The following is a 20,243-nucleotide window of genomic DNA, read 5'->3' as shown; positions in this document are numbered from 1 at the left end:
CAGGCAACAAAGAGTAAGAAGCCTATCACGCTCAGCGTGACTCTTATGAACGGCAACAGCATCACAATCCCTGCAGATTCAGCCTCCACTGCAAAGGAGATCTGCCAGCTTGTTGCTGATAAAATGAAACTGAAGGATATATTTGGTTTTTCTCTCTACATTGCTTTGTATGACAAGGTGAAAGATAGATCTCAGTCTGTGATTACATTTGTCCAAATGCATTCCTCTAAATTTCACAGCCCAGTTCTATCCTTCCCCACCCCCTGCTGGGAGTTGTGTAGCCAGTGGGATGGAGGGGCAGATCAGGAGGCTTAAGCAGGAAAAGGAAATTTAAATCACTTTACCCCTGCATAAGGCTTCCACCCTGCAATGGGTCTCCTTGGATCTACACTAGCAGTTTCATTAGCTCAAGTCTGAGGAGAGAAAGGGAGCAGGGAGGCTGCAGAAAAGGAGGTTAGGATTCTGCGTGGACCATTGCCACCAGATCCACCCTCTCCTGCAGCCTCCCCACCCAGTTTTGCCCCTGCCCGCTCCATTCCACCATCCCCTGCCCCCTCATCGCCACCTTACCTTCCTTGGCAAGCATTTGGGGATCTGCTGGCAGTTAGGCAGGAAGGCTCCAACCTTCTTGCCAGTATCCCAGAAGCACTCTATTCAGAGTGCCGCTGGAACATCTTTTATGGCTGGTGATGACTGCTTTACAGTTGAAAGTGCTAATTAATTCTTCTGATGCAACTAGTTTCTTTTTTTTCCTGCTGTGGTATTTATAATCCAGTATGTAAATGTTTATTCCTATTCTTAATTTATCCCACAATATCAGATGCCTTCATGAGCATTCATCCAGGGCCATCTTCCAGGCCCAATCTATTAAGCCAACAGCACATTTATCCTGAAAACTTCCCATGTCTGTGTTGTTAGGTTTGGTCACTTGGAAGTGGACGGGACCACATTATGGATGCCATTTCCCAGTGTGAAGAATTGGAAAGGAAGAAAGGTGGCCATGAACGCCACACTCCCTGGCGTCTGTACTTCAGGAAAGAGATCTTCACTCCCTGGCACAACTCTAAAGAAGATCCTGTCAGCACTGAGCTTATCTATCATCAGATCATCCGTGGGATCCGATTTGGAGAATATCGCTGTGAGAAGGTGAGTTTGTATGCAGTGATGATATTAGAAGGGTTTCAGAGGTGGCTTAGAGAGGTGAATTGATTTGAGTACATATAATCACTTCCTTTTAAAAGGTAATTCTTTTGCCAAATGGGTCTTTTAGTGTAATTTGCTTTATAAATCTCTAGAGAAACCCTGCTGGAAGAAGATCTAATTGACCAACACAGGCAGTGAAGTGCTGGGAAGTGGCTGAGATTAGATTAAGACCTCTTCCTACAATTACCTCACCTGATTTATTTGTTTCAGGAAGAGGACTTGGTGGAGATTGGAGCTAAATATTGCTATGTCCAGTTTGGAGAGTCCATCCAAAATGAATTGGTTCAAAATGTACTCCAGGAATGTATTCCAGCAAAGCTTGTAAAGTCCAAATCTCAGGAGAAGTGGGTGAGCCTCATCACATATGCTCATGCCAAGGTATGGACAAACCAACAGATAAGGACCTTACTTTAAAATTAGCATTTGCTTCACTTCGTTCTCTGTGGTTGCTTGTAGATGTAGCTTCAAAGACAAGCAGGTGTGGGTTTTTCAGCTGTGGGGTGTGTGCTAATAGCATGCAAATGACCTTGGGATCCAGTGTTCCCTCCATCCGGTGCTCTAAACAGGTCATCCATATTGTTGCTTTTTCAGATATCATGTATGTGTTTCTGTTCAGGCATTTGTTCAGTGCTTAATTTTTGCACTTTTAAAATACCTTAAAATGTGACTTTTGATGGACACAAGGGCCAGCCAATCAGCACTGTGCCAGACCTGCTCTGATGAGGTTGGATGTGACTTTTTGGTTGGCAGAAAGTCTTAGCCAATCACCACTGTACAAACCCAGCTTCTGCTAAAAATCTGACAGATAGATTTCCCCTAAATATGATTCAGGGGAAAGGATAGTATGCATGTCCCAAATGTGGTAAATTGGCCTAACGCTAAATTATGTTTATCTGTATGTGATTGTCCTTCTGTGCTCTCTTACGGAACAGAAAATGGTGGTCCCAAAGCCAAGTGGATCAGCAGATAAATTTATCAGAAGATAGTTTTACTGTATATAGTTTATCAAAAGGGACTGAGAAAGATTCTACACTAAATCCACAGAGATTACCTTTATGAGACATATCATAAAATCTCTTCTAGATAATAAACAAGGAGTTTCAATAAGCTGTTGAACAGTGTAAGGGCGTGATGAGTTCCCAAAGCGGATCAGGGGACCCTGGACATGACCCGAACTGTTCAGTCCTAAGCTTTTGTGTCTTCAGCTTTTGTGTCTTTGGTGTGCCAAGCTAGTGGTGGATATCTCATTTACTGTCTATATGACATGTGACTTTTTGAGCTATGGGGGTTTATATATTTTGTTCCTTGGTGGTTAAAGTCACACTAGTGCTGAACCTAAGTTGCACTGCTGTCAATAGTAGTAAGGCACTTCAAAACCATTCAGAAAATTTTTCTTATCTATTTCTTACCTTATTTTAGTGTCTTGCCTGTGATAGATGTGCACACAGAATTCAAATTCTTTGTTGCAGGCCCCGTACACACAAGACCGGCTTCCCCCTCAGAGCGTGAAAGAACAACTGGTGGATTTTGCCCGCTTTCAGTGGCCTTTGCTTTTTTCTAGGTTCTTTGAAGTCACTAAATTTTCAGGTAATGGAGGGTGCTGTGCTATGGGTGAGGACAAAGAGGAGGGAATACCTGAAGCTGGAAGAGGCTATCACACTACCTTTTTTATTGTGTTTGCAGGACCCAGCCTGCCCAAGAACCATTTCATAGTGGCAATCAATTGGAAAGGTATCTGCTTCCTGGATGATTCAGAAAAGAGACTTCTAGATTTGTCTTTTCCAGAAATCACTGGCATTCATACCAGCAGGTTTGTTTATTGAACATACTGGGGCCAGGAAGGGTGTAAATGACTCTCTGACTACAATCAGCGGAGGATTTTGAACTGCATTTTATCATACAGCTGGCTTAGGAAGATGTGGCACAAATGGACATTCTGATCCATGGATCCTTTAGAAATACAATAGTTCTTCTTGGGTCATCTAAGAAAAGTCTGCTCTTAGCAAAAATGAAAATCTTCTGTAACAAGGAGTGGAATTGTAAATACATCATTCAGGATACTGAGCATGACTGAAGATTGTTATAGTGAGGAAGTGTTGGTCCACATATATTTGCATACACATATCTTTGTGTTCTCTCAAGACATGTAACAGAAGAACCACCTTCCTGATTTAAATATCATCAGGTTTAGTCCTTCTCATTCCTTGCTTTGGATGCATGTTAAGCAGTGATCATACATGTGGATTAGCAGACATGTTTGAGCTCTTGTATTGCAGGCTTCAGATGAAGGCTCAGGAACCTGAGCTGTGCATTTCTGCAGCTTTAGGAGCTCTGTCTCATTAACACATGGTTTTGTGTTCTCAGGGCCGTCAAGACATTTGGACAAAGTTGCACCATCACCACATTGCGTGCAGAAGAGTTTGTCTTAACTTCAGTCCACAGTGTTGTCATTGCAGAACTGGTGGTCATGTTTCTGGAAGGACTGAAGAAGAGGTCACAGTATGCTGTGGCCATGCAGGAGAAGAAGCAGCGAGGTACCTCCACAGAGCTGGTTCCATTAGGCAAGAAAGATGGGTAGTGAAGCAGAAGTTAAAACATAAGCAGAAAAATAGTGTGATAGTTCATTCTAGAAAAAGATAGCAATTATCAGATACCAGGATGCTTCCAAATGGAGGGATTCGCAAGTGTTAAGTGTATCAGTTGATGTGGAGTAGCAACTCCAACCCAAATCCTACTTCATTCAGTAACTTGTAGGTTGATGTTACTCATTTGTATGCATTATGTTGCTTGACTTCTTTTTGTGTATGCGCTAAATAACTCTTCTGTTTCCCAGAGGACCCTACTATTCTGGCCTTTAAGATGGGGGATTTGCTGATTCTTAGCCAGGACAGAGGACGAAATGAAGAACATGGCTGGGTCCATGCTCAAAACGAGCGAACTCACAAATCTGGAGACGTGGCACTAGAGGCCGTTTATGTCATCCCTTCCGTTACGAAACCTTCTAGTCAGATCCTGGTAAGGAGCAAGTAATGCATTCTCTACTTCTGATAAATGGCTGTCTTCCAGCTCTTGATACATGCTAAAATCCACAAAGCATTTAAGATGGTAGGTTAGGATGGTGGATTAGGTAAGGACAGTAGATTAGTATCTACCACCTGAAAGACTGCTGCAGCACTTGATAAAGCTGCTAGAGCTTGTCTGGTCCCTGGTTGAAGGTTTTCTGCCAAGCCTAGACTGCAATCCTATATGCATTTACTTAGCAGTAAGTCCCCAATTGAGTTTATTTGCATAGTAAGTATTGCAAGTGGGGTGACATGCACTGATAGGTTCCTAAGGGAACTTCACCTTTGCAGTGGAGGGTGTTGAACATTTTCAGGTAGTTTAAAGGAAGTCAAGCAAGTTCTGGTAGCCAGACTCCTTTCAAGAGTTTGCAGCTTTGTTTGTCCCAAACCAGCCAGATATCCAAGACCTTGGTAAGTGCCCTAACATTGTGTCCACACATAAGCTGACAAGACCACTATGGTGATATAGATAACTGGCCTGCTTGGGTGCCCAGTAAAAACTTTTCTTTTTAGTTTGGCGTATAATCTGCTGGGAATTTAGTTACTGTCTGTTTTTATCACTCTTATTGATTGGGATTAATTAATAAATTAATTTTAGGATGTTTTTAAATCATTGTTTTAAATGTTATTTTGAAAGATTCTTATTAATTATCTGCTTTGATAATATATTTCAGTTGAAAAAGGGGCCATATGTTTCAGATAAGTAAATATTGCAGCACTATTTCAGATTGCACAAAGATGGCTGAGTTCTGCTTGGTGCTCTGAGAGGTCCTCTTCTAGTGCAATATTTGCTTTTTTGGAAAGTACTTTTGGAATTATTCCCATAGAGACATAACACCTGGAAAAATTTTTACAGGCCTGGTACTCCAGCTGGATTTTTCTGAAAATTCTGTAAACAGATGTGACATTGAGTAGGCTTTTCACAGATCTTTCTGGAAGGATCCACACGGTGGCCAATTTCTGATGCAATGCTGCCTTCATGGCAGTAAGCATGGAATCTTCAAGTGGCTGTTTCTTTTCAGAGCTTGCTGATGATGTCGCCTGAACAACGGAGGTTGGCATCGCTAAACTCTCGCACAGAGGAACCTGACGAAGAGGAAGCAAAGGTGAAGCCCTATACTCTTGAGGAATTCTCCTATGAGCACTTCAGGTATCCATTTCTGTGTTTTGGAGGACTTTTCTGTTCAATTTCTCTCATAATTTGTTGTATCTTGAATGAGGCTTTGCTCTCTGATCTCAACTGAGGATGAATCAGCTGTTTTCGATCTTGATACTCACTCTTCCTTGTTTTATTTTAATTCCTTTTTAGTTTTCTTTTTGTCCTAGTAAACTGGTTCTATTTTGACTGCTTTCCTGTCTCACTCATGTTCACTGGCAATTCCGTGGGTTCTTATGCTTGATTGCTTATGAGCAATACTGCAGTCGGGTTTTAAGCAGGAACAAGGACTCTGTGCTGTCCTGGGAGGTTTGGTCTTTCTCAGATGGCCCCTCTCTGCCTGATTTCCTTAGCCTGGAATGATGACACTTGGGGAGAGAATGGCAGGGATATAAATAGAATGAGTGAATGAATGCATATCTACTGGTCCCACCATTCAGTTGCTAACCTGATAAATTAATGAACTGGAGAACAGGAAGTGGTGTGCTGAGTACTAACCACTAGCTGCTACTCCCCTCAGTCAGCCTCTGACTTTTCCAACAGGGGTGAGGTATTTCAACCAGGTGACAGTAAGGCCACTGCTTGGGAAAAATATCTCCACCCTACTGACTTAGAAGGGAAGGAAAGGAAATGGTGGGACTTTGCTCCCAGCTCGTCACTATGCTATGAACAGGGAGAAATGTCCATGTTGGCCAGTGGGGAGGAAGGAAACATGATTGTTTCCTCCTTCTGCTCTTACTCATCAGCCAATGAGGTAAGGCTGTACAGCAGTAGGCCCTTTTGGGGTTCTGGGCCTCCAGCCTGTAGCTGTGTACAGATCCAGCCACTGGCACCAGCCTTGTAGCTCCTGCATCACTCTTTCTGATGTATGAATTAGCCATAATGATGTGGTAGGTACAGATAGTTGGGCCAGTTCTGATTCTTGCTACAATTAACTGATTCTCTCTGTTACATTTAACCCATTAGAAGCAAATGTGAGTCAGAATGGCAGGCGTGTGAGTACTTGGATCAGACAGTGCTTTCAGACAATGCTCCCTTTCTGTGTTTGTCCAGGGTTCCTGAGAAGGAGTCCATCAGCAAAGCTGTCTTGTACAAGTCCCGTTGGCGCAGCAACTTGTGGTCTCACTCTAAGGAGCCCCTGAAACAGCCCTTGCTGAAGAAGGTGTGCACCAACCCTGAACTTTGGGACTTTGCTTGCCAGGCCTTCACTGATATCCTTTCAACAGTTATGTCAAGGATGAGTTTAAGGAATGAAACTTATTTCCCCAGAATGGTTTTCCATGTTACTTTTCTTGACTCGTATTCGTATTCATTTTGAGAGATGAAGTGGCAAGCAGCTGAACGATGTACAATTATTTGCTAATAGTTGAACATTTTTCTGCATTATTTGATGTAGAGGATTAGGAGGTAGGTGAAGGTGGACGAAAATCTACTTCCAAGGATCTAGTTAGTCCCGTTGGATAATCCCAGCAAATAATTTATGTATCATAGTTAACCATTATGGCTAGGATAAGTGTAATTTCTGATAATGATGATGCTAAGAAGACAACTGGAGGCGAGAGAAGTCATGGAGAACAGTACAAGATAGGTTTAAGTCTGGGTTGACAGAGTCATATTGTTTGCACAGGATGCAGTCTGATTGTTACTGAATGGCTCATTTATTAGGGACTCTTAAAAAGGAAGCTTTTCAACCCTCTCTCTGAATTGGATTTTGTGCACAATCCCCATAAACTGTTCCTTATCTGTTTGCTCACCTATTATGAAGTACATGGGCGACTATCCCTCCAAGCAAGAAAGATCTCCTGCGGAGCTCACTGACCAGATCTTTGTAGTGGCAATCCAGGAGGAAGTTCTGCGTGATGAGATCTACTGTCAGATCATGAAACAGCTGACAGAAAATGTAAACAGGTACCAAGGCAAAGCATTTCTTGCATTTCCTACAGGATAATAGCCAACATCATCAAGCTCTAAACCACAAATTCTGATGGTTTTAGAGAGTTCTGACTGCATAAGACCTGAGACTCAAGGCAACCTCTTCACCCCCACCCTGCAGCCCTTGTTTTATTTTCATCACAACACAACGTGGAAAGCTGAAGGTGCCAAACTGACAAAAATGATCCATGGAGCACCTCTTGTGATGTTTCTGTTCATATTTTATTGATGTCATTTAAGACTGATTCATAGCAGGATGGTGGATAAATGCATTGGTGTTTATTCCAATTTGTAAAGTACCAAATGAGAAACAGAATATAACTTCAGAATACTGCAGCCTGTTTGAGAAGACTATCCTTACCTTTGCAAGTTGCTATAGAATAGATCTGAAGCGTTTCTAGGATAATGCATGACAATTGACACTATGCTTTTCATTGCCAAGGTCTAAGGAACTCTCACCTCACACTTTGTCTGTCTGTCTGTCTGTCTGTCTGTCACGCTAGACTGGTTAGACTGGTTATGTTCCAAATGTTGTGGAAACAAATATTTTGACTCTCCTTAGGGTTTGTACACTTTTAACACATGTTCTTTTGGTAATGGACCCAGAGGCAACTTCTGAGCTACCTACTTACTGTATTTACAGCTGGATCCTATCCAACCTCCCCCCCCCCCAATGCAGTGGCATCAGTGTGGGCTCCACTATATCCTGTGGGAGTTGTTGGAATGCTGAAGGGCTCTTCAAGGTAAGGGGACATTTGTTCCCTTGCCCTGGGGTAAGCCCCAGCTGCAACAACAGGTCTACTTGGACCTGCATCTGCTAAATCGCTGGTGCAAGTCCAAGGGATCTGTGTTAGTGGATCTGGCCTGGGAAGGGAGACAGGATATGGTGTGTACCACTGCTGCCAATCCTGTCCCCTCCCCCCAGACTGCTGAGTTGGATAAATGCTCTTTTGTATGTCTATTTGTCTACAAAGCTTGGTAATATATTTTGTCAAAACTATAGTTACAGCGTGAACAGTGGTTGGCAGTTACTGTGGCTCTGCACAGGTCTCTTCCCACCGAGCAAGTCGCTGCTGAAACATGCTCAGAAGTTCATAGAGACTCATCACAGAGAGAGCCTGGCCTCTGACTGCAGGCGCAGAATTCAAAGAGTGATGAGGTACAGGCCTTTATCAGTCATTTTTAATGGGTTTGTGCCTTCCATTCTTGAGTTGATGAGACTCCACCCTGTCAACAGTGCCAGCTAGCAACAAAAGTTCTTTCTGATGTGTAAAATATATAAGCTAATCAAAAGGTTGGGTTGCCTTTCATGTGAGGAGAGACTGAATTGGAATTCCTCATGTCCATAATCATGCTGCGTTTCACCCCAGTGTTACCTTATAGATCCTGCAGTAAGTATTGTTTGATCTTTTTGGTTTCTTTTTCTGCTCTGGTCCATTCTCTCTCTTGTTTTTGCCTGTACGGTGAACAGCCTGGTACCATCTTACATGTTGCTAAAGAGCATCCCTTTTTCCAACCTCCTTTTCTATGGTGTAGTGTTTGCCTTGAACCCACAGTTCATTCCCCAGGTGCTGCAGCTACATTTGCATGTTTCTGAGTTCTTTCCTGGGAATTTTGCCAATCTGAAGCAGGAATATTGACTAATCTGTAGCTTCTGAGTAAGAGGATGCCTCAAAAGCAAATAGCATTCACTTTAGAAGACTGAGAAATACGACGTTGGGAGAACTCAGTCATGGAGATAATCAGATTCTGAAATTCTTTCATTATTTCTCCAGTGCAACACTGTCTATCCTCTATGTACTGTGCATTGCTGTAAATCAGCAGTTGCCAAACTCACAACTGCTGCATGCTGAAAAACTGGTCCCCATTTGGACCGGAGTTTACTGTCCCACCATGTCACTGTGTGTAGTCCAAGTAGATTGGGGGACAAGGATGCTATGGGCAGTTGTGTCTGTTGCCCAGTGTCCCAGAAGGCTGTGCAACAGAACATCCGGGAAGACGCGACTGCCCAGAGCGTCCCTGTGCCTCAATCTACTTGGACTACATGCAGCGACATGGTGGAACAGTAAGCTCCGCTCATGGGGCAAAAGGCTTTCACCAAACCCCAGATCAGGCCCATGGGCCGGGGTTTGGAAAGCTCTGCTGTGCATCACAGTGCTAATATGCTTTAAGATAACTACTCAGAAATAAATCTCATTTATTTCAATGGAACTTCCTCCCGAATAATTTTTCTAGGGTTGCAGCCTAAATACCATTTTTCGAGTGGGAAAGAGAAGCCACAGCTGCTGGTGCCATCAGAACAAGCATTCTGGCAGCGCTAGGTGCTTTCTGGAAGTCACAAAAGGCAACACGCTGGAGCACTTGGCCTGGTTACTGCCACAAGTGGCAAGCCACCGGCTCCATGCACCAGTGGCTTCCAGACACCCACAGGACCTGGTGTAGGGAGATGGGGAGGTGTGGGCAAAACAGGATGGCAATGGAGGGTGGGGAGAAGGGCAGGACCAGGAAGGGGGCAGGTTTGGCAGCAGCGCGTCCACTAAATCCTAATCCCTTTCGCAGCACTAATTCCCCAAACCCAAGTCCACATGTACTTGTGCTATCTATAGAGCTGGTGCTGGTCTGAATAGACCCAGCGGTCCAGCAGAGGCTTACCCCAGAGAGGGGAAAAATGTTCCCTTCATCCAACGAGGCCTCTGAAGGCTGAAGTTAAGGAGGCACCATGTTGATGCTGTTGCATTGCTGCATAGGATTGGGCTGCCTGGCATGTCTAGTAGGAATCACTTGATCATTTTTAAACCTTGTGATTGAGCATCCCAGGCTGAGCATAAAGACCTTATTTCAAAAACAGGTTTGTACTCAAGCCTTTTTCACCATTCTCTTTTCTGTTATGATCTAGAAACGGTAAATGTTATTTGTCTAAAATATTTGTATCCCTCCTTTTCCTTCCTTTAAGTAAAGCATTCAAGTCTGTGGAACTCCTTGCCGCAGGATGTGGTGATGGCATCTGGCCTGGATGCCTTTAAAAGGGGACTGGACAAATTTCTGGAGTAAAAGTCCATCACAGTTTACAAGCCGTGATTGGTATGTGCAGCCTCCTGATTTTAGAAGTAGGCTACCTCAGAATGCCAGATGTGAGGGAGGGCACCAAGATGCAGGAATTCTGTTGTCTTATGTGCTCCCTGGGGCATCTGGTGGGCCACTGAGATACAGGAGGCTGGACAAGATGGGCTTTTGGGCTGATCCAGCTGGGCTTTTCTTATGTTCTTCTGAGATGCAGGGTGAGCTTCCTGCTATTCAGAGTGCTTGGTTTAACAGGTCATGTACACCTCCAAGTAAACAAATGCCCTATGTTTTCTAGGAGTGGCTGTCGGAAGTGGGCTCCCCACAATGTGGAAGTGGAGGCAATCCAGAGGAACATCACAAAAATCTCCCACAAGGTTTACTTTCCAAATGACACAGAGCAGGTGAGACTAGTCCTTCCTTATACCCCCACGTGCCTGTTTGAGGGCTGTTTTTCACATTGTAGGAATGTACTTTGCTGGATCAATCCAATCTGTTCAAACCAGAACTGCCTCCAACAGTAGCTAACTGGATGACCCTCAGGAGCTCACACAAACAGCTCAAGATGGTTATAGCAGTGGTTCCCAAAGCTTTTAGTGCCATGATTCACCTTGTCCTCCCTGGCAGGTTGCAATGCGCTGCTCCATCTTGCAAGGCCTTGGAGGCCTCTTCTGGACCGGTGACCCACTCTTTCAGCTGTCCTCAAAATGTCCCACACAGAGGCCTCAAAAAGTAATTTCTGGTTTTCAGAAGTCACTTCCAGTTTTGTCAGATGTGACTTTCAGAGGCCTACGCAGGCCATTCTGTTGCCTGTGGAGGCCAATATGGTGGGTTGCTAGCATGGAAGAGGCCTCTGGGACCTCCTAATGCTTCCAGAACAGCTCCAGTTTAGAACCATCTGGAAGCAAGGGTGGGTGGAAGGGCCAAAATTGCGACACACTAAGCATGGGCTTGTGACCCACTAGTGGGTTGATACCCACATTTTGGGAGGTCCTGGGTTATAGCCATCACTTGTTGAGGCTGCCTTGGACTTGCATATTTTGCACCACAAACTTCTACGGTTGCTCACTGTCAACCAGACTGGTGACTTAGCAAACTCTACATCATGCAAGCTGTACTCTTTTTCCTTCCAGTTTTCTCACTTTTGTCTCTCACTGTTGTGTTCCAGATATTTGAAGTTGGGACAAACACAAAAGTACGAACTTTGTGTCAGACAATTGCCAGCAAGCTGGAACTGAACTCCTGGGAAGGATTCAGCCTCTTTGTCAAGATTGCAGACAAGGTAATTTAGATTTGAGTGCAGCACTTTTAAAAAGTGCCCTGTCAATCACATGTCCACTATTAGCTCTTATGTAATACAAACCACATTTCAACCAACTCTGGTGGGTGAGAAGACTGTTTCTACTCTGCTGCTTTTGCTTAAGTTTTAGTCTTCTAGCAGTTCAGCATTTCCCACATTCTAACACACAGGTCATAGTAGCATTGCATCTAATTATCCTCTTAGGACTGAGGTGTCATAGGTCTATGGGCTTGATATGACCCCCAGATGCTTTTTATCCAGCCCTCGTGATAATTGGGCTCTCCCATATCTTGAAAATATGATCAGGGTTTGCATGTTTTATTTTCTGTCATTTGCAACAAATGAATTCCTAAGTGAGAACAAAGTGCTTATTTCTGGTCATCATCTGCTTAAGAATGTCACTTCCTACTTAAAGACATCACTTCTGGTCCTCAGCAGGCACCATGAATGCTATTTGGCTAACTGTATGAAATGAGTATGGCACTCATGTCAACTTGTCAACATGACTCTGCTTTTGATGACTCCTGTTCCTGCAGTGGAAACTGTGGTGTTAGGTCTAGCTCTATGTGCTAACTCAGCTCCCATTCATCTGTCACCTTTAGGTGATTAGCCAGAATGAGGCAGATTACTTTTTTGACTCCTTGAGGCAGCTGACGGACTGGACACGGAAGAACAGACCCGGCAAAGAAGGTATGGGAATGGATGGACTGATTCTGTGTGTGGAGATGATGCTGTTCAGCCCACTGTATGAAATGGGCCATAAGCATTTCACTTCAATTCAGCAAAACCATATCCGACAAATATTTCTGCACCATTCTGAAAAAATTGATAAAGTATCCCTCTTTAGGTAGGGAAACTGGCTTTCAAAACTGAGTTGGGAGGCATCACTTGGACTGCAGTCCTATACATACTTACCTGAATGTAGTGGCATTTACTTGAATGCCAAATAAACATGTATATCAGGGGTTCTCATACTGGTGGGTCATGACCCACTAGCCTGAGAAGCTCTGCCTCTGTCCCCTTAAGAGGTAGGGACGGGGGGTTGACGATGACACAATTGGAACTATTGTGTCACCTCTGGGACACAATACTGGGAATATTTTGGTACCTACCCCTGTGTGCAGCAGCCTCTGGAGGGGTACAGGGAGCCCTGTGGAGTCCTCTGCAGGGCTCTCTGTGCCTCAAAACATTTTTTTTAAATGTGATCACAACCCACGTCTGGATTGTGATCGCGAAACTGGAAGTGGATCACAATTTCATTTTTAAAAATGTTTTGGAGTGCAGGGAGCCCTGCAGAGGGCTCTGTGGGGCTCCTTGCACTCCCCAGAGGCTGCTGCAGCAGGGGTAAGTACAAAAGAAGCCCCTGTGACTCCAGCAGCAGCACAATTGTTCTGATTGCATTGTCCTCATCCCCCCACTTCCACTTACCTCAGTTCTTAAACTCCTTACGAGTTTGAGAACATTGAAATATAGGAGTGTACTGTTGGCACTCCAGATGAACGTCTCTTCCTGAAAATGTGTCTCTGAAGTAGGGATGCTTTCATGTGGCAAACTGAATTTTGCGAATTCTTCCTTCCAGATCTGTAAATAATTTGTATCCAATGTACTTTATCTATCTTCCACTGGCTGAAGGCTTACTGTTGATGACAGAATGAACACAAGTTGGTCTCTCCTCTAGCTACTGATAGCTGCATCTGCCCTTGGCCAGCCCTTCTGCAAGCTATTGGAAGTTGGAGAGGGTACTTCCTTGCAGAGGAGTCAAGAGAAAGCACTTTGCTAGCAATCAAACATGAATGAAATACCTGGCCTAACTAATCTGTGGGGGGGGGGGGGGGAGGGACTGTTGCATTGTCTTAAACATCTTTAACTATGCTTTCCTAGCAGTTCCAGTGACTGTGAGTTATCAGGTATACTTCATGAGAAAGTTATGGCTCAGTGTGACTCCCGGAAAGGACTTGAAGGCTGACTGCATCTTTCATTACCATCAGGTAAAAGGGCTGATGTTTGTAGCATGCCACTGATGATAATGATGTTGAGAATCATAATACAGGTGGAGCCTATTTATCCGTGTTAGTTCTGTTCCGTGACTCGGCGCGATTAACAAAAAATGTGTTGTGCTAAATGCCATAGAGTTACGCAAATAGGCTGCAGCCTGACACTTCCAGATGGAAGGAAACTAAGGCAGCTGTTCTCAATTCCCTCCGCTCCGTACTCAGCCCTCCTGTTGCTAGCTGCCCTGCTTCTTTCACAGTTGGAATGGTGAGCTTGCTTGGGAAGCCTCGTCCTGTGTCCCAGGTGGCCTCCCAACAGCGCTGCAGGTTCTCCTCCTCCTCTTTGCTGCTGCTGCTCCTGCAGCCCTCCCTGGCCACCATCATGGAAGCTCCTCTGTCCCGGAGCATTCTGGGACTTGTAGTCTGGCTCTCTGCTCACCCTCACCTGTCTCTCCAAGGCTTGCCAAGGCTTGCTTGGGAAGGCTTGCTGGAGCAGGAGAACCTGCATCATCTTTTGCGGGGGGGGGGGGGGATTCGGCAAACACTCCCTGGGTTTTTTAAAGCAATCCCCTCTCCTCCCCCTCCTGCCTCCCCCATCCTGAGCTCTCCCCATTGCCAGCTGTCCCGCTTCTTTCACAGGTGGGATGCTGAGCTTTTCAGAGTCCAGCCCTAAGCGTTTCTACTCAGAAATAAGCCCCATTGTAGTCAATGGGGCTTATTCCCAGGAAAGTGTGGAGAGGATTGTAAGCTATATCTCATGCTTTGCTTGATGGGAAGGGTTCCTTTTGTCACTGATTGCCTACATCATCTGGGGGGGGGGGGAATTCAGCAAACACTCCCTGGGTTTTTTAAAGCAATCCCCTCTGTTGCTACCACACCTTCCCCTGTGTGAGTGAGTGAGTAAGTGAGAGAGAGAGAGAGAGAGAGCTCCACCTTGCTGCAAGTGTTCTGATTACACAGGGTTTTCTGCCCCCCTCTTCAGCCTCTTTGCTGGCTCAGGGGCTCCAGGAATGTTACTGTTCCTTGGAAAGGGGAACCTCTTCCATGGCTCCAGGGCTATTCCCTGCCTGGGCAAGGCAGAGCCTTTTTGCAGTGTTTTGGGCTGCCTGAAAAAGCAGCACGGAATCGCCCCACTCTCCCTTGCATCTGACATAGCCCATTTCTAAAATCAGGAGGCTACACATACCATCATGGCTTGTAACCCGTAATGGATTTTTCCTCCAGAAACTTATCCAATCCCCTTTTAAAGGCATCTAGGCTAGACGCCAGCACCACATCCTGTGGCAAGGAGTTCCACAGACCGACCACACACTGAGTAAAGAAATATTTTCTTTTGTCTATCCTAACTCTCCCAACACTCAATTTTAGTGGATGTCCCCTGGTTCTGATGTTGTGTGAGAGTGTAAAGAGCATCTCTCTATCCACTCTATCCTTCCCGTGCATAACTTTGTATGTCTCAGTCATGTCCCCCCTCAGGCATCTCTTTTCTAGGCTGAAGAGGCCCAAATGCCATAGCCTTTCCTCATAAGGAAGGTGCCCCAGCCCCGTAATCATCTTAGTCGCTCTCTTTTGCACCTTTTCCATTTCCACTATGTCCTTTTTGAGACATGGTGACCAGAGTGTCTTTGCCATAGACTACTCTGCAGCTGGATTGAATACAGCATCTTTCATCCTGGAAGAACAATAGTCAAAACAGACATCTGTCTCAAAAGTGCATCAGCATTTCTAGTTTGAGGAGCTTTCAAGAAATTCCTTAAAAATAAGATACAGCCCAGTGTGGAATGCCTCCACACCAACAGGAAATGTGTCTCCTTTGTGTGTGCACCATCACTCTTACTGTTGTCTCCATCAGCCATGCGGACATGTTGGGGAACACTAGGGGCTGAAGATTCATAGCTAAGTGGACAGTGGAAATATCAGTCTCCCCCCCCCCCGAAGTTCCCATGTATACCCTTTTTTACTCTTGTCTAAGAGAACAGCTTGAAACCCCTTAAGCCTGACATCATCTGTGACCAAAGATATGTCCAGTGTCTCATCATCGAGCCATAAAAATGCTTGAGCCACTGTGCATCCCAGTTTTAAAACCTAAATGCTTTCTCTTCTCCTAAATCACCCTGTAAGTTCCTAAAATAATGTCTTGATATTACATGAACAAAGTTTTAATATCACAAACCCCAAACCAAAGCAGCCTCTCCCTCTCATGCACATGCACAGACCACCAGCAAAACTGCAGAGAATGGGGTCAACAGATAAATGTGGTTTTTCATCAATTTTTCAGGAATTGCCGAAGTATCTACGAGGCTATCACAAGTGCTCAAAAGAAGATGCCATTCAGCTAGCTGGACTGATCTTTAGAGTTCAATTTAAGAATGATCGGATGCAACAAGCATCAATTCCCAAAATGCTGAAGGAACTAGTGCCTGACAATATGATCCGAACAACATCTCCAGAGGAGTGGAAACGGGTATGAACCCTTTGATTATTCTACCCTGTTATCAATGTCTGTGTGCACTGACTTTCTTTTCGAGTTGCCCCAGTTTAGAGTAACTGATTACATTCCAGTAACTTTTAACCTGTGTCCACTAGCAAATGAAGCTAATGGTGCTATCAGTGAGACTTCCACTGACCATACAATGCTGACCATACAGAGAGTAGAAAATCTCCGTAGTTGTGGTAGTTTTCTAAGCTCTAGTCTGAAAATGGCAAGCATCAAGCTGTACTTATTTTGTTTTTGTTTTTATTCACCCTGTCCTCTTGACTCAAGGAGTGCATAGTTTGTTTCTGCCACTCTTGGATTCCTACCCATATCTGGAGTCATGAAATGTTCTCCTTCATTTGATTCCTAGGGTGGGGAGATGGCTCAGTGGGTACAATTGCCTGTAGCAAGGACTACTAGGAAAGGCTCACCTTATCCATAGCTGCAGTAGCAGACCTACCACAGGCCAATCCATGATCCATGTCTGACCAGAGAAAAGTTGTCAGCCATTTTGAAACACATCCATTTGTGTCTCATACAGAGTATTATTTCTGCCTTCAACAAACATGAACAGAAAACTGAAGATGAGGCCAAGATTGCCTTCTTGAAGTTCATATATCGTTGGCCAACATTTGGCTCAGCCTTCTTTGAAGTGAAAGTAAGTTTCAGCATCTCTGTGGTTTCTAGCTGCTAATCATGCAACATGTCAGGACAGGATCCAAATCAGTATTCCCTGGGAATACTACTCCAGATGTAGTCATGAGAGAACAGGCGCTGTGTCTAGAATGTCATGTCAAAACATAACCTACATCAAGATAGGCACCACCACTATTTCTGCAGTTCACTTACCACTCCCAAATCAGTTTTTTTCATTTAAAAAAAGGGGGTGGAGGGGCTGTCAGTGTATTGTTACACATGTTTCGTCTGCAATAAATTGTTCAGTCCTTAACACTTGTGGTTCCTGTGCTAATGTGAGAATGGGAACTGGTGGACAATTAACAATTCACAGGGATAGCTTCCTTTTCTATTTGTTCCTCTTTACTAGCAAACCTCAGAGCCAAATTTCCCAGACATTGTTCTGATTGCTATCAACAAACAAGGAGTCTCCTTAATACATCCAAAGACTAAGGTAAGAGTCCATTTTTGGTACCTGGCATACCTACAACATGACCCAGTCTAGAATGGGTGTTTACAGTCTGGAAAATATATCTGCTATACCAGCGTCATTAAAATTTCCCTTAGAGTTTAGGTATAGGGAGAAAGGACTGTCTCTGTGATTTCAGCAGGAGACACTCAGTTCTACCGTTTCTCTTTATTAAATAGAAAACTCTTTATTCTGAAGCAATTTGTTCCAATCTGAGTTGTTTCTCCCTCATTGTTCTGTTGGCTCCTATAAATAGTTTCTTAATCAGAAAAATAAAAAGAAGGAAGAATTTTCTAAAAAGGCAATACTCAGGAGATCTATAAGCCCAGGGAGGAGAAACTCCTTGCTGAATGAGTCAAGTCACATGATGGCTTTCTGGAAGTATCTTTCTAATTGCCAAACAGCAAAGAAATAGAAACTTGGCTCAGTGACAACGTTCTTGAACCAGAAGGATTTGATCTATGGAATGTCTCACATAGTCATCAGTAAAAAAAAGTTTCTTTTAAATCAGTGTGGGTGCGGAGAAGATAATTTGAGCTAGCATCAGCATCTAAATGCTTACTGGAAATCCACCAGCTGATGTTCTAGAAAAACATAGGTGGTATCCAAAGAAAATTAGTCATGACTAACTTGTCTCATTGATTTTAATGGTGCTTAATCATGACTAACTTTATTTGAATGCAAGCAATTAATTTGCCCCAAATGAACTCTTTACTGTGCCACAAGGCTTTCTTTGCATGAAAAATGTGGTTTCTATCAATCTTATGCATAATCTTATGCATGTATTTTGGGTTGCAGGAGATCTTGACAGTTTACCCCTTCAATAAAATCTCCAATTGGAGTAGCGGTAGTACATACTTCCACATGACCATAGGGAACCTGGTACGAGGCAGTCGAATTCTTTGCGAGACATCGCTGGTAAGAAAGCTTATGATTTTAGATAAAGCAAAACCTCATTACGGAAAAGGCTAGGAGGATGTGATAATTGAATCAATTGATAATTGAATGGTGAATCATTTCTCTCCTTCATCTAAAAGCACTCCCTGAAAATATTCTTCTAGGAGCCAGTTTCAAAGTTTACAAATCTTCACAAAGCAGCCAAGCTAATCCCAGAAAGACTGCTGAATAGTGAAAGTAACTCTTGACATACACACTCCTAGATACAATTATTTTTCAGCTGCGCTTTTTATAGATGTGGTAGCCAACAAATTTGTTGCTGCACTTATGTGATTGACTGCCAAAAAGCAGTGGTTGTTATCTATGGATGCACTGAACTCTGGATACTTGGGTCTTCCATGTGACTGTGTCCCTGAGGACGATCAGGCTGCTCTTTGTGGAGGCGCATAAACAATTGAAATCGCTTTCTGAAGGTTCAGTAAGAGTTCATTTGTCTCATGCCAAAGACAGGGACACAACCCACTGGTGAAGGCTGTCCCATTTTCAGTGGAAGGAGTAAAGGTTTCTGCCAGTAAATATTCATGCCTCCATCCTCCTCAGGTAACAGTTCCCCCTTGGAAATGATTGAGGGGAAAAATCCAGAAATCACAGCTCTCTTTAGATTTCCTTGGGCATCTCTTTAGAGCAGTGTTTCTCAAACTGTGGGTCGGGAACCACTAGGTGGGTTGCAAGCCAATTTCATGTGGGTCCCCATTCATTTCAATTTTTATTTTTAATATATTAGACTTGATGCTACCATGGTATGTGACTGCATTTGGGAAAATGTTACAGACATGTACTTTTAACAAACTGCTCTGTATATTCTTTTAACAATGATAGTAAATGGGACTTACTCCTGGGTAAGTGTGGGTAGGATTGCAGCCTAGGTTTGTTAAAAATTTTCCTGCTTGATGATGTCACTTCTGGTCATGACATCACTTCTGGTGGGTCCTGGCAGATTCGCATTCTAAAAAGTGGGTCCTGGTGCTAAAGGTGTGAGAACCACTGCTTTAGAGCAAGGCCAAATTACACATGATATGAAGGATGTGCTTGCTTTTTACTCTCTAAATAGCAGAGAAAGGCCCTGCTGGATCAGGACTGGCAGGGGGGCTTTAAGTATTTACTTTGCCATGGTCCTGATCTGAATTGGGCCTCATTGCCTTCAGTTTCTATTTAGAGAATTGGGAAAAGAAACACAAGTAACTTAGCTTTAAGCACATGTTTAACATAATATGTGGTTTGGCCCTTCTTGTCAGACAGACTACAGGGGACTCTGTTCCTCCTCTTTCTTGGACACAGTGGGGGGAGGAGGGGCTGGATTAGGAAAAGTATATTAATGTGACTAGAAATAAGTAAGAATGGGGTTAGTGAAAGAGATGAGGCATTTGGTATAAGTAAATATTTGTAACTTTGGAAAGTTAGGAGGCATATGTTACAATCTTTTTGCCAAAAACAAACAAACAAAAACCCTGGGAGCTGCAATGTTTAATACTTCTGGTCTGTATTAGCAGGACCACCACCAACACAGAACTGTTTTCGGGACTGGCTGGAATACCATTGGGAAATGTTCCATGTGTGCTGAGCAGGTTTGTGTCTTTGTAGTGCTTACCTAAAGAGATGGTTGACTGGTTTTTGCTTTTCTTCTAGGGCTACAAAATGGACGACTTGTTGACATCATATGTGCAACTGTTAATGAATTCCGTAAATAACCAGAAGAATCCCCGTCTCCCTGAGTGAGGACGGCAGCAGCCCATCATTCACAGCTGTGCCAAAGTGACAATATTTTATGTCTTGTTAGAAATTCATTTTTTAAAATTCCTCAGCAAGTTTCTAACTGTATCTTTCCTTGACACTAGTGGAGTAAATCTTAACACTGCTGTTATAGCAGGGAAACACGTGGGCTTATGCTGACTACAGCTGAATAATTTCTGGTTCAGTGTTCGCATTCAGGGATAGCATCATACCTGGTTTTTGGTCTAAAAT

General features: G+C 43.8%; 1 protein-coding gene across 1 annotated transcript in view; it reads left to right on the top strand.

The window, feature by feature from the left end:
• The window catches only part of MYO7B (myosin VIIB), a 69,579-nt gene extending 49,582 nt beyond the window's left edge, over window positions 1-19,997 (top strand). The window contains exons 30-49 of the mRNA XM_066621484.1: window positions 4-177; window positions 919-1,146; window positions 1,414-1,581; window positions 2,673-2,790; window positions 2,887-3,013; window positions 3,568-3,737; window positions 4,037-4,218; window positions 5,288-5,415; window positions 6,475-6,632; window positions 7,176-7,329; window positions 8,357-8,512; window positions 10,712-10,817; window positions 11,582-11,695; window positions 12,316-12,403; window positions 13,595-13,701; window positions 15,983-16,168; window positions 16,722-16,838; window positions 17,226-17,309; window positions 18,123-18,242; window positions 19,908-19,997. Of these exons, the coding sequence (XP_066477581.1) occupies window positions 4-177; window positions 919-1,146; window positions 1,414-1,581; window positions 2,673-2,790; window positions 2,887-3,013; window positions 3,568-3,737; window positions 4,037-4,218; window positions 5,288-5,415; window positions 6,475-6,632; window positions 7,176-7,329; window positions 8,357-8,512; window positions 10,712-10,817; window positions 11,582-11,695; window positions 12,316-12,403; window positions 13,595-13,701; window positions 15,983-16,168; window positions 16,722-16,838; window positions 17,226-17,309; window positions 18,123-18,242; window positions 19,908-19,997 (2,775 nt within the window). The remainder of the gene's footprint in view (window positions 1-3; window positions 178-918; window positions 1,147-1,413; window positions 1,582-2,672; window positions 2,791-2,886; window positions 3,014-3,567; window positions 3,738-4,036; window positions 4,219-5,287; window positions 5,416-6,474; window positions 6,633-7,175; window positions 7,330-8,356; window positions 8,513-10,711; window positions 10,818-11,581; window positions 11,696-12,315; window positions 12,404-13,594; window positions 13,702-15,982; window positions 16,169-16,721; window positions 16,839-17,225; window positions 17,310-18,122; window positions 18,243-19,907) is intronic.
• Window positions 19,998-20,243: the final 246 nt, after the last annotated feature.

This window comes from Tiliqua scincoides, chromosome 3 (assembly GCF_035046505.1).
Source record: "Tiliqua scincoides isolate rTilSci1 chromosome 3, rTilSci1.hap2, whole genome shotgun sequence".
NCBI classification, from domain to species: Eukaryota; Metazoa; Chordata; class Lepidosauria; order Squamata; family Scincidae; genus Tiliqua; species Tiliqua scincoides.
Note: the sequence above shows the minus strand (reverse complement) of the source record. Positions and strands in the feature narration are given on the sequence as shown.